The 25,039-nt window shown below is 44.3% G+C and overlaps 1 protein-coding gene and 1 long non-coding RNA gene across 2 annotated transcripts in view; both read left to right on the top strand.

The window, feature by feature from the left end:
• Positions 1–4,305: 4,305 nt before the first annotated feature.
• Positions 4,306–25,039, top strand: part of ptprc (protein tyrosine phosphatase receptor type C) — a 56,980-nt gene continuing 36,246 nt past the window's right edge. Inside the window, exons 1-8 of the mRNA XM_033027891.1 lie at positions 4,306–4,384; positions 5,971–6,144; positions 16,269–16,477; positions 16,589–16,649; positions 20,129–20,237; positions 23,443–23,477; positions 23,583–23,692; positions 24,823–24,913. Of these exons, the coding sequence (XP_032883782.1) occupies positions 4,345–4,384; positions 5,971–6,144; positions 16,269–16,477; positions 16,589–16,649; positions 20,129–20,237; positions 23,443–23,477; positions 23,583–23,692; positions 24,823–24,913 (829 nt within the window). The 5' untranslated portion in view covers positions 4,306–4,344. The remainder of the gene's footprint in view (positions 4,385–5,970; positions 6,145–16,268; positions 16,478–16,588; positions 16,650–20,128; positions 20,238–23,442; positions 23,478–23,582; positions 23,693–24,822; positions 24,914–25,039) is intronic.
• LOC116977455 lies at positions 20,482–22,939 on the top strand. Its single transcript, XR_004413223.1, has 3 exons — positions 20,482–20,492; positions 20,781–20,783; positions 22,904–22,939. It is a non-coding gene; the product is annotated as an uncharacterized LOC116977455 (long non-coding RNA).

Raw genomic sequence — 25,039 nt, 5'->3', positions numbered from 1 at the left:
GGTGGTGCAGGCTCGAAGGGCTGAATGGCCTACTCCTGCAACTATTTTCTATGTTTCTATGTTTCTCCAGAGATGCTGCCTGACCCGCTGAGTTACTCCAGCACTCTGTGATACGTCAACTATCCATGTCCTTCACAGATCCTGCCTGACCTGCTGAATTACTCCAGTACTCTGTGAAATGTTACCTATCCGTGTTCTCCAAGATGCTGCCTGACCCGCTGAGTTACTCCAGCATTTTGAGTCTTTATTTCTTAAATGGATTGGCATTTTTGTCATTTGTTTCATTTTGTCTTTCAGAAACAAAACCTCTTCTAAAGGTTGGAAACAGTTTCAATATTACAAATCCTTGTGATCCTCATGACTGTAATGTCAGAATCCATAATTCCAACAATTGGACAGATTTGATAAATAAAACTCTGGAAGTACAACGTCAAGGTAGGCATCCAAGATTGTAATGATTTATGATGATCAGAATTCCAAAGAACTTTGGTCCAAGGATGAGCAGAGAGCTTTTCCCTTTGGATCTGGTGGACCATTGCATTGGTGGATCGCAATGGCCATGCTCTTGTGGCCAATACCTGTTGGGAAAGCTCAAGGCATCTATGTTTCTTTGAGTGGTCCTCAAAGAAGGAGCAAAGACAAGGATAAATTTACACTGTGCATTCTGTCTTCTTATGCAGCTGAAATTTTGCTTTGAAAAGACTATGGTCAGCTTCTTGACTAGCGTGCCCTGCTGCACACCCTACACCAATACCTGAACTCATAAATAAAACCACTTACGAGAACCACCCTCAGTGTCCCCAGAAATCATTGAATCCCTTATACCAATGACCATTGCCACACAGTCCATCTACAGAGCACACTGTGTTAAGCAAAACATTGGCCGATTGGTTTGCTGGGACAAACTTGTTTTGTGGAGTTTAGTTTGGAGATTCAGCATAGAAACAGGCCCTTCGGCCCACCGAGGCCATGCCAACCAGCGATCCTCATACACTAGTTCTATCCCACACATTAGAGACAATTTACAGAGGCCTACAAACCTGGACATCTTTGAGGTGTGGGAGGAAACGAGCACCCGGAGAAAACCCTTGCGGTCACGGGGAGAACGTACAAACTCCGTACAGACAGAATCCACAGTCGCTTGGCCACTGTGTCGCCTCCGCTGCTTGTTCCTGCCTTCTGCTCTGAAAGCTGTCAGATAAATGAAAGGAGGTACACAAAAATGCTGGAGAAACTCAGCGTGTGCAGCAGCTTCTATGGAGCGAAGGAAATCGGCGACGTTTCGGGCCGAAACCCTTCTTCAGACTGGATTCGGCCCGAAACGTCGCCTATTTCCTTCGCTCCATAGGTGCTGCTGCACCCGCTGAGTTTCTCCAGCATTTTTGTGTACCTTCGACCTTCCAGCATCTGCAGTTCCTTCTTGAACACAGATAAATGAAAGGATATTGGTTTGGTTTTTTCCATTCTCAGAAAAGATAGTTCACTATTGATGGCACGAATGTAATTATCAAATCTCTGTGGAGGATTGGTGAATACTCCATTACAGGAAGGATGTGGGGTCTTTGGAGAGGGTGCCAAGGAAGTTTACCAGAATGTTGCCTGAATTAGAGGGTTTCAACTACAAGGAAAAATTGGAGAGGGGTGCAGAATTGAATAGAATACATTTTATTAGCCAAGTATGTATACATGCAAGGAATTTGCCTTGGTGCTTTGCTCGCAAGTAACAACACAATATACTGTAGACAATTAAAAATAAAACATTATAATTTAAACATGTGAAGAATGAAATAAAATACCAGAGCACAAGGAGGCAACAGATTTTTGGCTGTCGAGTAGAGCAACTACTCGTGGAAAAAAAGCTGTTATGTCTGGCTGTGGCGGCTTTGGCAGTCCGGAGTCGCCTTCCAGAAGGAAGTGATTCAAAGAGTTTGTGGCCAGGGTGAGAGGGGTCAGAGATGATCTTGCCCGCTCGCTTCCTGGCCCTTGCAGTGTACAGTTCATCAATGGAGGGAAGGCTGCAGCCAATAACCTTCTCAGCTGATTGGACGATTCGCTGCAGCCTCCGGATGTCGTGCTTGGTGGCTGAGCCAAACCAGACCATGATGGAGAAAGTGAGGACAGACTCTATAATGGCAATATAAAACTGGACCATCATTGTCTGGGGCAGATTGTGCTTCCTCAGCTGCTGCAGGAAGTACATCCTCTGTTGGGCCTTGTTGACTGTGGAGTCGATGGTGGCCCCCCATTTAAGGTCCCTGGAGATGATGGTTCCAAGGAACTTAAATGACTCCACAGATGTGACTGTGGTGTTGTTGATGGTGAGTGGGGTGAGGGAAGGGAGAGCTCTCCTAAAGTCTACAATCAATTCCACTGTCTTAAGAGCATTGAGCTCCAGTTTGTTGCGATGGCACCAGGACCCCAGCTGTGACACTTCCTGTCTGTGGGCAGAGGAGGTTTACCAGACACCTGCCTGCATTAGAGGGTTTCAACTAGAGGGAATGGTTGGACAAATGTGGATTGCGTTCTTTGGAGCAAAGGCAGCTGAGGGGAGACCTGATTGAAGTATATAAAATTATTAGGGGTGTAGATAGAGTAGACAGTCAGAACATTTTTCCCAGGGTGGGAATATCAAAGACCAGGGTGAAGGTGAGCGAGGCAAAGTTTAAAGGAGATTGTCAAGGGTGGTGAGTGCCTGCAACGTGCAGCCAGGGCTGGTTGTGGAGGCAGATACGATAGCGGTGTGTAAGAGCCTTTAGATTGATCTGCAGGGAATGGAGGGATATAAATCACATGCAGGCAGAGGAGATTCGTTTATCGTGGAATCATTTGTAAGGAAGGCGAATGCAATATCAGCATTTATTTCAAGAAGGCCAGAATACAAAAACAGGGACGTAATGCTGCGATTGACAATGTTTGTTTAGTATGGGTATCAGGGGTTACGGGGAGAAGGCAGGAGAATGTGGTTGAGGGGAGAGATAGATCAGCAATGAATGAATGTCTGAGTAGACTTAATGGGTCGAAGGGCCTAATTGTGCTCCTCAAACTTACAAAGTTATCATGTTCGTCTTGAGCATTGTAATCAATGTTGGGAGCTGGTTCCGCACTCTCCTGCTGGTTAGCCGTTCTTCACACACTGAACTGCAACTGCTCTGAAGCATTCTGCTACAACCCTAACCTGTGCACTCACACCATCCTACACTGCATTAAATGTAAGCAGTACATGGCCCAACAACATATGTAGGTCTATCGGGACTTTACACACCCATATGTTTCATTCGTCCCAGGCCAATGCTCTCTCATGATTGAACCTCTTGTGCACCAACTTCACCATCCACATTTGCGTGCCCGTTATTCAACACAGCGGTCCCTCAACATGACTGAGATCTGTGCATCAAGATAGAAAGTGGAGATACAGCATGAGAGAGCACTGTGGCGCAGCAGAAGAGTTGCTGCCTTGCAGTGCTAGCAAACCTAGTACAATCCTGACCACTGCTGCTGTCTGGACAGAGTTTGTACGTTTTGCCTGTGACAGCATAGGTTTTCCCTGGGTGCTCCGGTTTCCTCCCGCACTCCAAAGATGTCTGTGTTTGTGAGTTAATTTGGCTTCGGTAAAAACTGTAAATTATCCTTAGCGTGTAGGATAGTGCTAGTGTTGGCGCAGACTTGGGGGCCGAAGGGCATGTTTCCACGCTGTATTTCTAAACTACACTAAACTAAGCATTGAAGCATGCATTTTGACCCAGAGTCATCACCGACTGTGAACTACCCATTAATGCTAAACCTACATGAACCTAATCCAATGTTATTCTGTCTGTGTTGTCCTGAACCCCCACGCTCACTCCCAGATTCTATCAGTCACCTACACACATGAGGCAATTTACAGAGGCCATTTAACCTACCAATTAACCTGACATCTTTAGGATGTGAAGTCTTTGGGAGGAAATCAGACCACCTGAAAGAAACACAAGCGGTCACGGGGAGAACATGCAAACTCCGTACAGAAAGCACCTGTAGTTAGCATCGAACCTGGGTCTCTGGCGCTGTGAGGCAGCAACTCAGCTGTAAGGCACACTGCGCCACCGTGCTGCTCCCTCTGTCCTTCACAAACCCCTGATGAAACAGACTTTGAGCTTACTATTTTTTAGCTTTAGGTCACAGCTGTACCAAGACGATTCAGTAAGGAATGAGTTCAAATACTTTTAAAGTGTGGGCAAAATAATTGTACGACTGTTTTTACTAATACTGGACGTGTTCCATTTTACAGTACCAAGCATGCCGAATATTAAATCTCCAATTTTGGATAATGATGATGTTGGTAATACATCCATTGTAGTGAGATGGGAAATGGCAAATCCTGACTTATATTACAACGTTTCCATTAATGGTAAGAGCGTTTCTGCAAAGTGCTACTTTTCAATAAATGTGTGTTATTTTTAGATTGGGTAGGAAGGAACTCCAAATGCTGGTTTATACCAAAGTTTACCCCCCACCCCACCCTCCACCTCCACTTTCAGTCTGAAGAGAGATTCTGACTGGAAACGTCACCTCTCCATGTTCTCCAGAGATGCTGCCTGACCCGCTGAGTTACTCCAGCACTCTGTGTCTTATTATGGGTTGTGTCAGCTCAGAATTTGTCACAGCAGTTCCTGCATTGGTATCCAATAACAATCACAATAATACTTTATTGACCAAGTATGTTTTACAACATACAAGGAATTTCATTTGCCAAGTCCGTCATACAAATGAAAAGCAACGGAACACACAAAACAAATTTTAACATAAATATCCATCACAGTGACTCCTCCACATTCCTCACTGTGATGGAAGATGAAAACAAGTTCAAATCTCTTCCCTTAGCTCTCCTGCAGTCGAGGGCCTCGAGCCCTCCGTTGACGGGACTATCTTGACTCCCGTAGCCAGCGGCGTTTGGGCCCCCCGCATCAAGTCGATCAGCTCCTGCATCGGGGGAATGTCAGCTCCCTTGTGCCGGACAATAAGGCCCCGGGTCGGGCTGGTCGAGCCTCTGTGCCGTTGGAGCAACCTTCCACCATCACCCTCTGCTTCCTTCCATGGAGCCAATTTGCTATCCATTCAGCTATCTATCCTTGGATCCCATGCGATCTTCAGAGCAGCCTACCATGTGACACCTTGTTGAATATTTTGCTGAAGTCCATGTACACAACATCTACAGCTCTGCCCTCATCAACCTTTTTGCTCACGTCTTAAAAAAATCTAATTTGTGAGACACGAACTCCCACGTACAAACCCATGCTGACTGTCCCTAATCAACCCCTGTCTGTTTAAATGCCTATATATCCTATCCCTCGGAATAGTCTCTAGTAACATTCTAACTACAAATTTTAAGCTCACCGGCCTATAGTTCCCAACATTTTCCCTGCAGCCCTTCTTGAAACATTTGCCACCCTCCAGTCTTCAGAGGTGACATTTCAGGTCGAGGTCCTTCTTCAGATGCAAAATGTCACCTATTCCTTGTCTCTAGAGATGCTGTCTGACCCGCTGAGTAACTACAGCTTTTTGTGTCTATCTTCGGTTCAAACCAGCATCTGCAGTTCCTTCCTATGGGTTTAAATTGGCACCATGTTTGGCACGGACATTTTGAGCTGGAGGCCCTGTTCCTGTGCTGTACTATGATAGACACAAAGCGCTGGAGTAACAGCAGAATTACACTAGCACTTTGTGCTTGCTGAGTTACTCCAGCACTTTGTGTCTATCTTTGGTGTAGACCAGCCTCTGCAGCATGCTGTGGCTGCAGTACTGTTCTATGTCCTAATGGGATGCTGGATTTCTCTCTGAACGCCATGCACCAGCAAGGGCTGCCGGTGACTTCACTGGCACATGTTCACCAAGGTCCTGGATGCAAGTGAAGTCACAGCACTCCAGAAATGATATTTAACAATATTAAGGTTTTGTAAATGTGATTCAAAGACATTTTCCATTTTCTTTTTACAGGGTCAGGAAAAGTGAAGTGGTCTAAAACCGACTACAACAAAAGCTCACATAACTTTACTAATCTGGAACCATTCAAAAATTATACAGTTCATGTTAGAGCTGTCAACATTGCCTGCAATGGATCTAATCAACCAAGTGCGGAAGCCTCCATCACCCGTCAAACTAAAGAAGGGTGTAAGTATTCCAATAACAACAGGAATTTGTTTCTCTGCATCAATATTGCAACTCAGTTATTAGCACAACTTCTTATTCCCCTCAAACATCAAGAATCAAGAGTGTTTTATTGTGCATAAGTTTATATTTGCACAAGTGATGGGAGCAGAATTAGGCCATTCGGCCCATCGGATTTACGAGAATGTTGCCAGAACTAGAGGGTGTGAGCTACAGGGAGAGGTTGAGTAGGCTGGGTCTCTATTCCATGGAGCGCAGGAGGATGAGGGGCGATCTTATAGAGGTGTACAAAATCATGAGAGGAATAGATCGGGTAGATGCACAGAGCCTTTGGCCCAGAGTAGGGGAATCGAGGACCAGTGGACATGGGTTTAAAGTGAAGGGGAAAAGATTCAATAGGAATCCAAGGAGAAACTTTTTAACACAAAGGGTGATGGGTATATGGAACAAGCTGCCACAGGAGGTATTTGAGGCTGGGACTATCCCATCGTTTAAGAAACAGTTAGACAGGTAAATGGATAGGTCAGGTTTAGAGGGATATGGACCAAATGCAGGCAAGTGGAACCATTGTAGCTGGGATATTGTTGGCTGGTGTGGATGAGTTGGACCGAAGGGCCTGTTTCCATTGTATAACTCTATGACTCTGTCTAATTCAATCATGGCTGATCTAACTCTCCTTTAAACCCATTCTCCTGCCTTCTCCCCATAACCCCTGACACCCGTACTAATCAAGAATAGTAAGATTAAACGAGAACTTACCAGTTTGAAGTTTGATCTTTATTTTATGAGGAGTAATGTTGAGGGATTACGTGAAGAACCACCAGGACGCATGCGTGTCATTCTTCAAAGCAGCGGTGTGAAATCACAGATAACAGTAAATGAACTGAACATAGTAAGATTAGAGAAATAGGATACCATAGAAACATAGAAACATAGAAAGTAGGTGCGAGAGTAGACCACCAGGTCCGTCGAGCTCGCACCGCCATTCGCTCATGGCTGAACACTAAACAGACACACTTACCCACAAACAGTAGACACAAGACACAGAACACAAGACACTACCCTCCCCTTTATACCGCTATCACCCCTCTCCACCCCAAAAACCTCGTGATCTCCTGGGGGAGGCAAAAAAACGGATAAAAACCCAGGTCCAATTCGGGAAAAAAATCCGGGAAATTCCTCTCGAACTTGAACTTTATGATCGAGGGTGGGCGTGGAGGGCACGTAATCCCTCAACGTTACTCCTCATAAAATAAAGATCAAACTTCAAACTGGTAAGTTCTCGTTTAATCTTACTATTTTACTTCGGAGTCACGTGAGTGACTACGTGAAGATTTTAAAGCTCTGTGATTTCATGCCGTGGAAACGAGTCCAGGCGTCATACACTGCATCAGTGGGCCAATGATGAGTGAACATTAATATTGCATTCAGATATGACACTGATATAGACATGTTGATGCTAATAATGAACAATTGTGGGAATCATAACCTCCCTCAACCTGGAGGAAGTATGAACCATACCTAGAGTTGGCAAATACCCCCGATCTGGCAATGGGTTTACTCTGAATATTTGTACAGATTAATAGTTTGACCATCCTGCAGCCGCTAGGTCCATAACCCTATTGCTGAAGTATAGCGGTCCTGGTAGAGTGAGACTCAATTTCAATGTACACTCCTGTATATGCCAGACCAATTTAACCCTCTGGAGAAGGTTCGTAGTGTTCCTTCTAATGAGGTTTAATGTAACTAACAATATTGCTAGTCAGAGTCTATGAGGCTCTTAGGGACCTTGCCATACTGGTGTAGATGCGTGATCACACGCAACCCAAGGTCCATGGGATTTGCAACATCTAGTTTGGGCTGTGTCCCTGTCTACTCTGCTTGACTAATCATAAACAAAACATGTTATTATAGCCCACAGATATGATCATTCTATCCAGTGTGGCAATGACTGGACCCGTAGCGCTGTACTCAATGCCATGGCATAACCACTAGTACGTAAGTTAGACCAAGGACAGGGATGTTGCTGGTGCCTATCGGCGAAGTAACGTAGCACAATGTTAACAACCCATATCTCTGCGCCCTAGGCCTAGGAGGTTTTTAGTTGACGATACCCTTCATAATCTAGACGTCAGAGGGTGAGACCGGACAGAGAGGTTTGTATTCTCCGCAGCCAAATGATGAGGAGGTACTTCAGGCACAGTAAATGGAATTTTAACAATGTTATAATCCCATAAAACTGAATTTCAATGTGTCATTCATCCGTGCCGAGTTAAACGTAAAGACGAATAAACAATACTTCCCATCTCCTATTCGGTTTGCTGCTATTTGGTGCTATCCCTGCAATCTGCAGTGGGCACTCCTAATACTTATGGTTAGACAACACGAGCCGCAGGAAGCGGTCTCTCAGAGTCTGTAAGTCTATGAATTGATTATATCATGCAGAGGATGGTTTCAACATCACAACTGAACCAGCATCATTTTTATCCGGATATAACCATGTAAGGTTTTATGCTCATTCCCCACATCAGCGGGAATCATGGGTATATAACCCAGGCAGGGACTATGAAACCCGGAAGCGGGAGTCTTGCTCAATTTTGCAAGACCCGTCTATTGAGGCCAAATGGAAGAAGACATAAAGAACATTCCTCCCTGTGTAGCGAGAATGCACCCTTCGCCACTAATATGCCTCGTATTTTTTGCAACTGTTGATTGAGCCTGGATGCAAGCATCTCAATCGTTAGTGCTCCATCGATCCACAATGTTATTAAATACTTTGTGATCACACATTCATTCTGTATCGTCATTGATTTTGCATGATAATACACCAGTGTTAAATGCGGTTATGTAAAACTATCACCTGATACTTTGATATGATTCTACCTTTGTGATTAACATATACCACCACCAAAGTGTACCACGTTGGACTTGTGCATGCAGGTTATGCCTATCCAGACGCCCTTTAATGCACAGAATGCACCTGGTGTCCATTGGCAGTTGATACCACGACTGACCACTTGATAACTCATGCTAATCCCATCTGCCTCCGTAACTAGAGATGGTATTAGTAGATTTCCCATCTTTGGGCAATAGCATCAGTTTGGAAATGACTGAAGATTTACAGATGAGAGGTTTTTAGTGGAGCAACGCTGAATACTGTTCGTCCATCATTGTGACTTTGTTAGTTTCAGCTGAGAATAGCAGAGGTCTAATCTTTTGTCTCAGAGCTGATCCCAGACAAATAAATGGTTTGATTGTATCCTAATAATCAATAGTTTCAGTTGGTATCAACTTAATTTGAATTTAACTGGACGGGTGAGAACCTCAATTTCTTAAATATAGCTATGTGGCTGATAAGGCTAATTTAGTAAAATACAGTATGTTCAATATCATCCAGATTGGCCATGCCACTTATTTGTTAGCTCTGTGCAGTCGAAGCACTGATTGTAGTGATTTAGTAAATAATCTGGAAATCGAAGTTAGCCCATTTTGCAACGCTACTGAGTGTATCATTGCCTCATCCAGTTAAATTTCAAATATCTTCAACCCCGTGAGAGGAAATGATCACATGGAAGTTATTCAGAAATGTCTATATTGCACATGCAGGTTTAGGCTGTTGACAATGATCAGTCCACATCCCATATTGTGAACCTGCCTTGAAAGGCAACTCCAACCATACCTGTTGTGCAGTATAAACTAATCTTATGTTATCCCAAACCAGTGTAAATATTCAATCAGTTTGAGTATTACCAACGTATCCGTGACAAGAGACATCATCGATGTGGCTCCATACCTTTATCCAAATGGGAGGACTTATGCAACCCGACCTAGGAGCTGCCTCAACCATGTGTGCATGATTTTGCACTGGGAGGTAGAGGGGCTCAAGTACGGGGTTGGCGCATCTTCCAGGAAGGCCGTTCTGGGCTCTGGCCTAAAAAAGACCTTTGTTCTGGTTGTATGGCCTTCAAGCTTTCACCAGCTTCAGTGCATCGTGGTTTGCTGGTGGGTGCGTAGGGGTGTTGCCGCCGGAGATGTGAAGTCTTGTGTGATGATGTGGCCTTCCTGAGCCCGATGACCCTCATCGAGCTCCTGCTGCTGGTTGTGTTATTCCTGCACCCCCTGCACACTTGTGGTATCTTCAGCCAAACCCCTGTCTTCAGAGTCAGCCCAGAAGTGACTCCTAATGCTCCCCTCTGTTGAGGGAGATGCATTATGCAGCCCTCAATAAGGTGCTGCCTTGGGCATCCTAGGACCCCATGGTGACTAGACTCCATATACCGGAGCATGTCACATTGGAGCATCTGCTCCATCAACTGCTCCATGCGGGATATGCGATCACAGTGCTCCTGCCAGCGGTGAATCTTCACAGCCCGACTTGTTCGAGTCTTCGGGCCTGTCCGACTTTGCTTGGCCTTCCCATCAGTCTGAGGTGTCGATTCCGACTGTGCAGGTGCTAGGTCGGAGACTGATGATCGATTAGCAATCCAGGTGTAGCCAACCGCTGCTGACTGCCCGCACTCCCGCGGTCCTCCGCAGTCAGTCTCCATTTGGACTTAGTCCATGGTTCCTTTCCTGTAACACATCCTCACAGAAATAGAACTAAACAACCTGGGAGTAAAGAATTTACCTGCAGGTCCTGTTTTAAACCTTCTGCTGCAGGGGCAACGCTCCACCCCCCTTCGAGCTTGGTCTCGAGGTCCTTGTATGCAGCCGGGGTTCCCTAGCAGTCGGGCCTTCCCCTCCCCCCCCCACCCGCCGCGCTGGGTATCCCCGCGGTTCCTGCAGCAGGGATATCCCCGCGGTCCCTGTGAAAGGGATTACCGCAATATACATTGTCGGGTGGTATCCACGCTGTATAGGTGCCACTGGCACCAGTATGAAGCCGCTGGCTCCAACGCCAGCGGCCCGAGAGGCAAATTCACCGCCGCCCGCTACCGCATTCCGCGGTCTTTAAAGCGGCTATATGTCGGGGGGGGTATCCCCGATGTTTTCGGGTATGCCCAAGGTCGTGACCAGTATTCCCTTGACTTGGTCCTCTGGACCTCGCCCTGGGCTTTACAGGACCTCTAAGTAGAGGTTCCTGCAGGAAGATAAAACCTGGAAAATGTTTAAAAAACTTACCTTCAGGTCTGACTGCTGGCAGGAGAATCGCGTCCACCCTGCCAGTCGTACGCAATGCGTACTCACGTGGCTCCGAAGTAAAATCTATCTATCTCTGCCTTAAAAATATCCATTGACTTGCCACAGCCTTCTGTGGCAAAGAGTTCCACAGATTCACCATCCTCTGACTAAAGAAATTCCTCTTCATCTCCCTAAAGGAACGTCCTTTAATTCTGAGGCCTTCCCTTTTCAGGGCCTTTTGACAGAATGGATGTGGAGAGGATATTTTCACTAGTGGGAGAGTCTAGGATCAGAGGGCACAGCCTCACAAGAAAAGGATGTACCTTTAGAAAGGAGATGAGGAGGAATTTCTTTAGTCTGACGGTAGTGAATCTGTGGAATCACTGTCACAGACGGCTGTGGATGCTGTCATAGAGTATTTTTAAGGCAGAGATACATTGATTCTTGATTAATGCGGCTGTCAGGGCTTATGGAGTGGGGGCAGGGGAATGGGGTTGAGAGGAAGAGATAGCTCAGCCATGAGTATAGGAGCAGGGAGGTTCTACTGCAGTTGTACATGGTCTTGGTGAGACCACACCTGGAGTATTGCGTACAGTTTTGGTCTCCTAATCTGAGGAAGAACATTCTTGCTATAAAGAGAGTACAGAGGTTCACCAGACTGATTCTTGGGATGTCAGGACTGTCATATGAAGACTGGATAGACTCGGCTTGTACTCGCTAGAATTTAGAAGATTGAGGGGGGATCTTATAGAAACATACAAAATTCTTAAGGGGTTGGACAGGCTCGATGCAGGAAGATTGTTCCTGATGTTGGGGAAGTCCAGAACAATGGGTCACAGTTTAAGGATAAGGGGGAAATCTTTTAGGACCAAGATGAGAAAAACATTTTTCACACAGAGAGTGGTGAATCTCAGGAATTCTCTGCCACAGAAGGTAGTTGAGGCCAGTTTATTGGCTATATTTAAGAGGAAGTTAGATGTGGCCCTTGTGGCTAAAGGGATCAGGGGGTATGGAGAGAAGGCAGGTACAGGATACTGAGTTGGATGATCAGCCATGATCATATTGAATGGCGGTACAGGCTCGAAGGGCCGAATGGCCTACTCCTGCACCTATTTTCTATGTTTCTATGATTGAATGATGGAGTAGACCTGAGGGGCTGAATGGCCTAATTCTGCTCCCAGAACCTGAGTTTAGTTTAGTTAAACGCGGAAACAGGCCCTTCGACTCACCGAGGCCGTACCGACCAGTGATCCCCGAATATTATTACTACCCTACACACCATGGGCAATTGTTTTTTTTTTACATTTAATCCAAGCCCATTAAACATACAAACCTGTATGTCTTTGGAGCGTGGGAGGAAACCAGAGCACGCAGAGAAAACCCATGTGGTCACAGGGAGAATGTACAAACTTCGTACAGACAAGCACCGCACCCGTAATCAGTATCGAACCCTTGTCTCTGGCGCTGTAAGGCTGTAGCTCCACCGCTGTGCCACCGTGCCACCCGAGTTTGTTGCGTTGTTCTGAAATGAAGGGTGTTCACGGAAAACAAATTGAGATGCACTCCTTCTAATAGATGCTGGTCTCTGATGAGTTCACCCCAGTTCTCAGCTATCAGTTGGGTTCAGCTTAGTTTAGTTTAAATTAGTTTATTTTATTTTGGATATACAGCGGGGAAACAGGCCCTTCAGCCGGCCAGTGATCACCCGTACACTAGTTCTATCCTACACACTGGGGACAATGTACAGAAGCCAATTAACCTACAAACCTGAACGTCTGTGGGATGTGGGAGGAAACCGGAGCACCCGGAGAAAACGGTGGCGCGGTGGCGCAGTGGTAGAGTTGCTGCCTTACATTGAATGCAGCGCCAGAGACCCGAGTGCCATCCCGACAACGGGTACTGTCTGTACGGAGTTTGCACGTTCTCCCCGTGACCTGCGTGGGTTTTCTCCGAGATATTCGGTTTCCTCCTACACTCCAAAGATATGCAGGTGTGTATAAATTGACTTGGGATAAATGTAAATTGTCCTTAGTATGTGCAGGGTAATGTTAATATGCGGGGATGCGGCATGGGCAAAAGGGCCTGTTTCCGCACTTTATATCTAAACTAAAATAAAACGTACGTGGTGGTCTGAAGGGCCTGTCCCTATGTTCTATGTCCTGTGAACTTACAGGTGTTTGTACAATGTAGTACTGCACTGCACAGGGAGGGACTCTCTGTCTCTTGTCTCCAAACTTCTGTTCTGTTCAATTGTAAAACTGTCACTGCTTCAAAGGGTCAAACACAACAACTGTGTTCAACTTGTACTCCTTTATCAATTGTTACACAGCCTTTTTCACACCTAGAAAATGATTTTGTTTAGTTCAGCTTAGTTTAATGTCATGTGTACCGAAGTAGAGTGACAAGTTTTTGCTTGGTGTCATCCAGTCAGCAGAAAGACAATACATGAATACAATCAATAAATTCACATTGTATAGCTACATGATGAGGGACAGGACATTTTGACAGAACATTTTTAAAATATCAATTAATTTAGATTGTTTGATTTATATGATTAAAGTATTGCAAAAATTTCAAATGGGAGAGAACTTCATCGCATGGATAAAAATTATTATATAACAAACCCACGGCTAGAATATTAACTAATAATATACTATCTACGAAATTCCAATTATCAAGGGGCAATAGACAAGGATGTTCATTATCACCGCTGTTATTCGCTCTGGTAATTGAACCTTTAGCTGAAAAAATTAGAACACACCCGGATATTTACGGTTATAATACAAAATATTCAAATAACAAAAAATCCTTATATGCAGACGATGTATTACTGTATATCACAAAACCCCAAATCAGTATACCAAACATATTAAATCTAATTGAGGACTTTGGATCTTTCTCAGGATACAGAATAAACTGGAACAAAAGTGACATTATGTCGATAAAACCGAAAGACTCAACATATCTCTTGAAATTCCCCTTTAAAATAGCCACAGAAAAATTTAAATATTTAGGAATTGAAATCACTAGAAACTATCACGCTATGTTTAATGCCAATTATAGCCCCTTACTTAAGAAACGAAATAATCAAATCAAATTCTGGAAAACGCTCCCGATGTCTTTAATAGGTCGAATAAATGCTATAAAAATGATCTTTTAACCACAAATCCTATATTTATTTCAATCAATTCCAATATATCTTCCAAAAAAGTTTTTCAAAAAACTAGACTCAGACATTACAAAGTTTATATGGGATTACAAATCCCACAGAATACAAAGAGCACACCTTAGTAAACCAAAAGAGATGGGTGGTCTAGCGCTCCCTAACTTTATGTACTATAATTGGGCAGTAAATATTAAAAATATGATTCACCTGCTGGACAATTCTGCCCAGCAGGTGGACTGGATTGTAATGGAGAGAGAGGACTGCTCTCCGTGTAATACAGGAGCGACTCTCCTCTCACCAATGAATCTGAATAACAAAAATGATAATAAAAATCCAATGATACATAGCACAATTAGAACTTGGAAACAAATAAAACAGAATCTAAAATTAAGAAATCTATCTCTTTTAATGCCAATAGTCAATAACCCGTCGTTTAAACCTTCAATTATAGATAAATCATTTACACAATGGGAAAGAATGGGAATCAAAATGCTAGGAGACTTGTATGAATTAGGAAAATTATTATCATTTCAACAATTACAACTGAAATATAATTTAAAAAATAATCAATATTTTAAATATCTTCAAATCCGTGACTATCAAAAAATACACAAAAGACTATCATAACATGCCCCCAGACTTATTGGATGAAGCCATGAAGACAAAGGCTGAATCAGCAAATCTAATATCATACTTATACAACATTATTTTAAATATAGAAATACCTACAACCGATGGTATTAGAAGAGACTGGGAACAAGAACTAGCTATAAAAATTTCAAAAGAGAGCTGGGATAAACACTTACTATATGTGCATAAATGCTCGATCAACGTACGACATACTCTAATTCAATATAAAACATTACATTATTCAAAAACTAAAATAAATAAACTTTTCCCAAATGTCTCACCCATTTGTGATAAATGTCCGTCACAAGAAGCTACTTTTGTTTTTTGTATAAAAATCCAAAAATTCTGGAACGAAATATTTGAAATCTTCACAAAATTATTTAAAATAAAACTTGTACCAAAAGCAGAATGGATCATTTTTGGAATATCGGAAGGTAACCCCGAACTAAACGTATTTCAAAAGAACTTACTTAATTACGGGCTAATAATGGGAAAAAAGCTTATACTCAAATTTTGGAAAAATGCTCCAATACCAACAATAAAAATGTGGATTTCAAACATGTTCGAAACACTACACCTGGAAGAGATGAGACTCCTCCTAGCAGGCAAAGCAGACCACTTCCAAAAGACATGGTCTGCATTTATGGAACTATTACAAGCATAAGGTGCAATAGTAATTTAAAATATAAATGGTACCAGGATCTGGTAACGGGGGGTATAAAATAAAAATAAAAATTTAAACACGGTTGGTATATCCTTTTTTGCAAGTTTTGTGTTACAATAGAGGGTTTGTTTTTCCTTTTTTTTTCTTTTCTTTCTAGGGTCTTATTTCCTTTCTTTACTTCCTTCTCTAACTTCTTCCCTAAGGGGCTCTCTTTTCCCAACACTTTCCTGCACCTTCACGATTCTTGCTCACTTTCCTTACTTCTTTTATTTCTACCTTTTTTAAAGCTCGAAAAACGAAGTGGTACAACAAATGTAATAAGATATATCTGATGTGTATTACTGTAATTTACTGTACTTCTAATAAAAATAAAATAAAAAATATAAAATTAAAAAAAGATTGTTTGAAACTATAAATAAGGCTTGTTTCTGCAATATATCGCTAAACTAAACTCTACTAAACAATGAGATATTTATTTAAAAGTAATAGAAAAGTGTGGATTTTCTTGCTTGGTTTGTGGTTTTGACATTCTCCTTTTTCTAACAGGTCCAAAGAAACTTAAAGATGTAATAGAGCCTACCTTGAGGGACCACAATAAGATTGAATTTATATGTGACGATCTAACTTGGCCCCAATACAACGGACCTGGTATTTGGTACTGGGCGAGCATAGCCAGTGATATTCCTCCAATCAATCATACACGTTGTAATTTCACATTCAAAAACCTGAACTATCTAACCCCATACAAGGCACAGGTAACAGAAATTTGTTGTTGGGAAGACTTATTTCAGTTCACATGCGGATGGGGTAGAGTTTTTGAGTGGGATAGTCAGATTTTACTAACACAACTGTTTTTCCTTTTCCAGTTGATTATTGGCAATAGTTTTTGCAACACCTCAATTGAAATCAAAGAGATTACAACTTCATGTAAGTACATCACTATCACAGCCTGAAGGGTCCCGTCCCGAAACGTCACCTATCCATATTCTCCAGAGATGCTGCCTGACCCACTGAGTTACTCCAGCACACTGTGAAACGTCACTTATCCATGTTCTCCACAGATGCTGCCTAACCCGCTGAGTTACTCCAGCACTCTGTGAAACGTCATCTATCCATGTTCTCCACAAAAGTTTAGTTTTTTCTCCAGTGACACAGTGTGGAAACAGGTCCTTCGGCCCACTGACTCCACACCGACCAGCAATAACCCGTGCACTAGTTCTATCATACATACTTGGGACAATTTTCCGAAACTACAAACCTGTACGTCTTCGGATTTTGGGAGGAAACCAAAGTTCTCTGAGAAAACCCACGCGGTAATGGGGAGAATGTACAAACTCTGCACCCGTTGGCAGGATCAACCCCAGGTCTCTGGCGCTGTAAGGCAGCAACTCTACCGCAGTGCCGCACTATCTAAGTTATCCATAACTTATCACAAATGAATCTTGTAAGAAACATAGAAACATAGAAAATAGGTGCAGGAGTAGGCTATTCGGCCCTTTGAGTATGATCATGGCTGATCATCCATCTCAGTACCCTGTACCTGCCTTCTCTCCATACCCCCTGATCCCTTTAGCCACAAGGGCCACATCTAACTCCCTCTTAAATATAGCCAATGAACTGGCCTAAACTACCATCTGTGGCAGATAATTCCAGAGATTCACCACTCTCTGTGTGAAAAATGTTTTTTTCATCTCGGTCCTCAAAGATTTCCCCCTTATCCTTAAACTGTGACCCCTTGTTCTGGACTTCCCCAACATCGGGACCAATCTTCCTGCATCTAGCCTGTCCAACCCCTTAAGAATTCTGTAAGTTTCTATAAGATCCCCCCTCAGTCTTCTAAATTCTAGCGAGTACAAGCCGAGTCTATCCAGTGAAAGTCCTGACATCCCAGGAATCAGTCTGGTGAACCTTCTCTGCACTCCCTCTATGGCAAGAATGTATTTTCTCAGATTAGGAGACCAAAACTGTACGCAATACTCCAGGTGTGGTCTCACCAAGACCCTGTAAAACTGCAGTAGAATCTCCCTGCTCCTATACTCAAATCCTTTTGCTATGAAAATTCTAGCAAAATTGCTGTATGCAATTAAAGTTACCAGGCAAACACGTTTTATCTTATCTTTCGTATCTTATTATAACTATAAAAACTCTGATCTTGGATGTGGGTGTGTGGGTGTGTACACGTATGTGTGTGTGTATAATCATACTGCTCGAAAAAACGACGCTCTGACGGTAACATTAATACATGTTCCAGTAGAGATTTATCCGGTGAAGTCAAAAATCAGCTTACCTGAAAATTTCCAGCTTTAGCTCTTGAGTTATTCATCAAAATGTTCAAAATGTTAAAATAATTACGTCATCCCCTGATTCCCACGAGCCTCCCGGCTCATCTTTCCAGAACATTCGCAACGGTCATTCCCACTTTGCGAGCCAAATGTGAACAAAGCTTCTAGCTTCTGACTTCCACATCTTTAAAGATAAAACTCGGATTGAATTTCTCTTTTTTATGCTTTAAATTCGAAATTTTTAATGTATTAATGTTGCTTTAAAGACTTCGTTGTAGGTCTAACATTTAACATTTAACTTCAAAGACAGCATTTTTTTGTCATTACTGTTTCAATGAAAATTGACGTCACAGTCCGACCCCTCTAATCCCCCCAACCCCCCACCCGGGCTCCAGATTGAAGCTGCTGAATTCCTTTGGTTGAAGCGCACCCCGCTGTCCGCTCCCTTCCTCCTCTCCCCCCTCTTCCCCTTCTTTCTCCCCCCACTCTCTCCCCTACTCTGCCCCCTCTTCCCCTTCTTGCCCCCCTTCTTTCCCCTCCCCACCTCCCCCCTTCTTTCCCCCCCCACTTCCCCCTCTTCCCACTCTCTCTCCCCCCTCTCTCTCCCTTCCTCCCCTCCCCTTCCTCCTCTCCCACTCACGAGTGACGTCACCTCCCTCCCTCCCCGGTTTTTCGCTGTGTTCCACGCACTGCGAGTGATGTCACCCTCCGACTCCCGTGAGCCTCTCGGCTCATCTTTCCAGAAAATTCGTGTGCCTCCTTGGGTGTCACATCAAAGCGGTGCGGAGGTTAAAAAGTACAATTTAATCTATGTAAACACATTTAAATATATTATTTCTTCATCTCACTTACACACTTTGCCTTAATTTTATCTTCCATCAATGTTACTTTTCAAATGTCCATCGCTGCTCGATTCATGAATAGGTTAATGTGTAGATAGGAATTAAAACAATATTGCAGCTTTGGTCACAAGGACCAAACGGCCTACTTCTGCAATTTCAAACGTTTGTTATATTCTGGTGAAATGCCACACTTTAGCGCCGAGATTAAGCGGGGAATCTGCAGTGATTGCAGCCCTGATTGGGCCCACACTCAGTCAACCTCCCTCCACAAAGCCCGGAGACGGAGTCGGGCCCTACCGTCTGCGCTCCGCACTTCCAATGAGACGGGGTACACCTTCATGATCACCCCACTGGCAAAGGCCGAACCGCTCCGAAACCGAGGGAGAGAAAAAGAGAGAACAAAAAACGGGGAAGACGAGGGAAAAGGGGAAAAAAAAAGGAGGAGACAAAAGAGGGGAAAAAAAAAGCGGAGGGAAAAGAGGAGGGAAAAAGAGAAGAGGAAAAAAGAAGGGGGAGAGAGGAAGAGAGAGAGAGAGAGAGCGAGAGAAAATGAGAGAGAGAGAAGCGAGCGCGAGAGACGAGAGCGAGAGTAGGAGATAGAGAGAGCGAGATAGAGATATCTATCTCTCTCTCTCTCTCTCTCTCTCTCTCTCTCTCTCTCTCTCTCTCTCTCTCTCTCTCTCTCTCTCTCTCTCTCTCTCTCTCTCTCTCTCTCTCTCTCTCTCTCTCTCTCTCTCTCTCTCTCTCTCTCTCTCTCTCTCTCTCTCTCTCTGTCTCTGTCTCTGTCTCTGTCTCTGTCTCTGTCTCTGTCTCTGTCTCTGTCTCTGTCTCTGTCTCTCTCTGTCTCTCCTCCTCTCTCTGTATCTCTGCCCCTCTCTCTGTGTCTCTGCCCCCTCTCTCTCTACACCCCTCCCTCTCCCTCTCTAGATGTGCCTGTGAGTTGGGGGCTATGTATGAGTGGATAGGGCGGGGATGGGGTAAAATGAGCGAATGAATAATATTAATATAATATCAAAGGGGGTGGTTAGTTTGTGTGTGGGGGGTGGTTAGTGTGTGTGTGGGGTGGTTAATGTGTGTGTGGGGGGTGGTTAGTGTGTGTGTGGGGGGTGGTTAGTGTGTGTGTGTGGGTGTGTGGGGTGGTTAGTGTGTGTGTGACGCAGCAGGCCACCCCCTCCCCCCCCCCCCCCCTCCGCAACCGCACATTGAGGAGACGGGTCCCACTTGGTGTAGTATATATTAAATATTCCATTGCTGTCACTGATAGTAGAATTTTACATTACAGACAATGACAAAGCATTAATTGGATTCCTGGCATTTCTGATCATTGCTACCACTATAGCACTGGCCATTGTCCTCTACAAAATATACGTCTTGCAGAGGAAATCTTCAAGGTATGCACTTGGCTCAGTTAAAAATGGTTGGACTTACACGTAAAATCAATGGATAGTATGGATGTGGAGAGGATGTTTCCACTAGTGGGCGAGTCGAGGACCAGAAGGCACAGCCTCGGAATAAAATGACGTTCCTTTAGAAAGGAGTAGAGAAGGAACGTCTTTGGCTAGAGGGCAGTGGATCTGTGAAGTTCATAGCCACGGACGGCAGTGGAGGCCAAGTCAGTGGCTATTGATAAGGCAGAGGTCGAGAGGGTCTATTTTAAAATGCTGATTGATTGATTACTAAGTCTCCAAGTTTACGGGGAGGAGGCAGAAGAATGGGGACGAGTGGGAAAAATAAATCTATCAATAAAATAGACGGATCTGGATTGGAAAGGATCTGGGGTAAACGTGGGCATATGTGATGGGGGATTTGGTCATCTTGGAGGAGTTGGTCTGAAGGGCCTGTTTCTGCGTTGTATGACTCTATAACTCTGTATCTTCTACTGTTGAACTTCAAGTTTGAAATTCCAGGATGATGCCATTCAAGTAAGAGTCAAGAGTGTTGATTTGTCATATATATTGACAATGGGTCAATAATAGACAAGGAGTCATGCAGCAGGGGTAATGCCTTTCAACCCAACTCGCCCAAGCTAGTTCTTGATTGCCCTTGTCTGGGTAAAAGACTGCATGCATTCACCCTATCTATAATTGATGTTCTTATTTGCTGCTGCTCAACAGACACATATATGCAATAATGCATGTATAAATATATTATGATCAATAAACCAATAACGGTAGTCCAAAATAGCCACAATCAGACAAAATTGCAGTCCACAGTGCATCCAAATACATGGAGATCACAGTTGCTGCTTCACTGTTTAGGAGTCTTCAAGAGCAATGCAATGGTTCAGTGGGAGACCTGTACCTCCTTCTGGCATGCATTCACTGCAACTTGGCCAATACATCTGAGTAATTCCTCGGGGTGATCACTGGTGTCAAGGTCAGGGATATCAGTGGTGTGGAATTAAATGCTTTCCAACACTGAAGTACATTTACAGCACAAGGGTCCTTGTATTTACCTCCCTGACCCTGGGTATTTACCCATAGATCCTGGGTATTTACCCCCTGACCCTGGATATCTAACTCCCTGACCCAGGGTATTTACCCCGCTGACCTGGGTATTTACCCCCTTGACCCTGGGTATTTACCCCCTTGACCCTGGGTATTTACCCCCTTGACCCTGGGTATTTACCCCCTTGACCCTGGGTATTTACCCCCTTGACCCTGGGTATTTACCCCTTGACCCTGGGTATTTACCCCCTTGACCCTGGGTATTTACCCCCTTGACCCTGGGTATTTACCCCCCTGACCCTGGGTATTTTACCCCCTGACCCTGGGTATTTACCCCCCTGACCTGGGTATTTACCCCCCTGACCCTGGGTATTTACCCCCTTGACCCTGGGTATTTACCCCGCTGACCCTGGGTATTTACCCCCTGACCCTGGGTATTTACCCCCCTGACCCTGGGTATTTTACCCCCTGACCCTGGGTATTTACCCCCTTGACCCTGGGTATTTACCCCCTTGACCCTGGGTATTTACCCCGCTGACCTGGGTATTTACCCCCTTGACCCTGGGTATTTACCCCCTTGACCCTGGGTATTTACCCCCCTGACCTGGGTATTTACCCCCTGACCCTGGGTATTTACCACCCTGACCCTGGGTATTTTACCCCCTGACCCTGGGTATTTACCCCCCTGACCTGGGTATTTACCCCCTTGACCCTGGGTATTTACCCCCTTGACCCTGGGTATTTACCCCCTTGACCCTGGGTATTTACCCCCTGACCCTGGGTATTTACCCCCTTGGCCCTGGGTATTTACCCCCTTGACCCTGGGTATTTACCCCCTGACCCTGGGTATTTACCCCCTTGACCCTGGGTATTTACCCCCTTGACCCTGGGTATTTACCCCCTGACCCTGGGTATTTACCCACCAGCACGGCATATCGGAGGAGTATTTTGCCAAAGAGTAGCACGTGCTGGGCTCCGCGGTGTACTGCATGCCGTGACAGGCGAGCAAGTAGCCAGCCAGAGGATGGGAATCGTGTCGTAACAAGGGCTGGTCGATCCGAGATCTGAGATCCTGAGGTATCTGCAGTCTCCCAAGAAAGCCATTTCCACTGACGTGTAAATACCTGAGCTTGCTCCAGTACTCCCAGCATGTGGACCGCACTTTGGACTTTGCACTAGTTTTTGTAAACAAAGGCAAAATATGCCGACTGTGCGTTTGTTGATTGTGCAAATTAACTTTATTCGCTTGGGCCCCTGCGGTATGAATATTGATTTCTCTAACTTCAAGTAACCCTTGCATCCCCTCTCTCTCTCTGTCCCTCCCCACCCTTGTTTTATTGTCATCCTGCTGAGTTTCACACCTATTATTCATTGCCAGCTGCATGGAGGACAGGAATATGTGGTGCGTCCGTCACCGTGCCCGTCGGAAACCAGCACCATTGCGTCGCTAATGTTTTCAACGATGAATTAATTATTCATTATCATGTCCCCCACAGCCAACAATGAACCATTGTGGGCTCCACCTTTTCTTGATCATCCTTGCTGGCTTTTACCTGTTTTTTTGCATATCTATCATTAATTTGTTATAATTACCTTTTCATATCCATCAGTTCCCTCCCCACTGACTCTGTCAAAAGAAGGGTCTCGAACCGAAACATCACCCATTCGTTTTCTCCAGAGATTCTGCCTGAGTTACTCCAGCTTTTTGTGTCTAACCCAATATGTCAACTTAGTTGGCATAGACAAGGTGGGCTGAAGGGCCTGTTTCCGTGCTGTACGGCTCTATGGCTCTGAGTGAAAGTAAGTAAATTAGTCTTATCTGGAGTTTTCTCAATTAATATATTATTTAATAATTAATATATAATTATTATTAATTAATATATTATTAATATATTAATATTTGATAGGTATATGGACGGGAAAGGAATGGGGGGTTATGGTCTGAGTGCAGGTAGATGGGACTAGGGGAGAATAAGTGTTCGGCACGGACTAGAAGGACCGAGATGCCCTGTTTCTGTGCTGTAATTGTTATATGGTTATAATATTAGTATAACTTTGGTTATTAATTCTGATCACATTTATTAATGGTACTTTCTCCTTGATCTAGCAGTGATAGGTGACTATTCTGTTTCTTTCTTGCCCTTATTAGACACCCCGAAGAATCGGTGGAGCTTATTGGACATGGTCAGTTCCCAATTTTCCCCCTTCATTTTTATTTGAGCATCAGCACTAAGTCCTGTCTCTGGGAATATCTCTTGGTTTTAACATCTAACGTTGACCTTGTTGCAGATGATGAGAAGCAGCTGCTTACTGTGGAGCCTATCCTTGCCGAACAACTGATCGATGCCTACAGGAGAAAGCAGGCGGATGAATCCAGATTATTCCTAGCGGAGTTCCAGGTAACTGGTCAATTGTTCCATCCCTCAAGCCTCCAACACTTTAGTGTTGGTTGCACATTGTAAGAGCAGAGGCAATGATGACGGGTGTTCTGAAGGAGAGGGCAGCAATATTCGGGAACAACTATCATATGAAGGGCAGGTGAGCTGGACAGGGTGCAAAATCATGAGAGGAATAGATCGGATGCACAGAGCCTCTTGCCCAGAGTAGGGGAATCGAGAACTGGAGGACATTGGTTTAAGGTGAGGAGGGGAAGGTTTAATAGGAACCTAGTTGTAACTTCTTTACACAAATGGTGGTGGGTGTATGGAACGAGCTGCCAGAGGAGGTAGTTGAGCCAAGTACTATCGTAACGTTTATGAAATATTTAGACAGGAACATGGATAGGACATGTTTTGAGGGAAATGTGTCAAATGATGGCAGGTGGGACTGGTGTAGATGGGACACGTTGATCACCATGAGTAATTTGGGCTGAAGGGCCTGTTTCCATGCTGTAAGACTCTGTGACTCTATAAGGCGTGTAGAATAAGTGTCAGCAGTTTGTGCAGAATGAACACGCAACAGGAAAAGAAAAACCTTCTCTTACGTGCCACTCATTATGAATATTGAATTCTCCAATTCGAGGTAACAAGCCTACAAACAATTATTTCTTAGCTCTCCTCTTCTCCGTATACCATTTGGATTTGCACCCTTTCCTTCCCATCCCCCTCTCCTTCCACCTATATTCCTTCCTCCAGCTTCACAATTCGCACCTCCTTTATCCTTGTCTAACATCTTTTGTCCTTTTTCCACCAATCAGCCTATCACCCCCACACCTGTATGCACCAATCGCATGCCAGGATTTGACCCCTTCCCCTCTTCCAGCTTTCTTCCTCCTCCTTCAGTCTGAAGACGGGTCTCGACCCGAAACTTCACCCATCCTTTTTCTCCAGAGATAAAGGAAACAGGCCATTGTTAGCTGTGGGTGAGGTGAAAATTTGTTATAGACAATGAGACTCAACAAGGTGACTTTAAAGCTGGGACCACGTGGGTGCGGGAGGGATGTTAGGTAACAATAACAGAAGTCAATTAAATAAGAAACGTGACATTTATACCAGTTGCAATTAATGTTTCTTTGACATTTTTATTCCAGAGCATTCCGAGGGTTTTCACCAAGTTTTCAGTCAAGGAGGCTCGTAAAAATTGTAATGTGAACAAGAATCGTTACGTGGACATCTTGCCATGTGAGTCTCAGTGATCCTGCTAACTGGTTTCAGATATTTATTCAGCTGGAGAAACAAGGAACTGCAGATGCTGGTGTACAGAAAAAGACCGAGTGCTGCTGCTTTTTGTAAACCAGCATCTGCACT

Source organism: Amblyraja radiata, chromosome 10, assembly GCF_010909765.2.
Source record: "Amblyraja radiata isolate CabotCenter1 chromosome 10, sAmbRad1.1.pri, whole genome shotgun sequence".
In the NCBI taxonomy this organism is placed as follows: domain Eukaryota; kingdom Metazoa; phylum Chordata; class Chondrichthyes; order Rajiformes; family Rajidae; genus Amblyraja; species Amblyraja radiata.
This window is presented reverse-complemented; position numbering and strand designations above follow the sequence as displayed.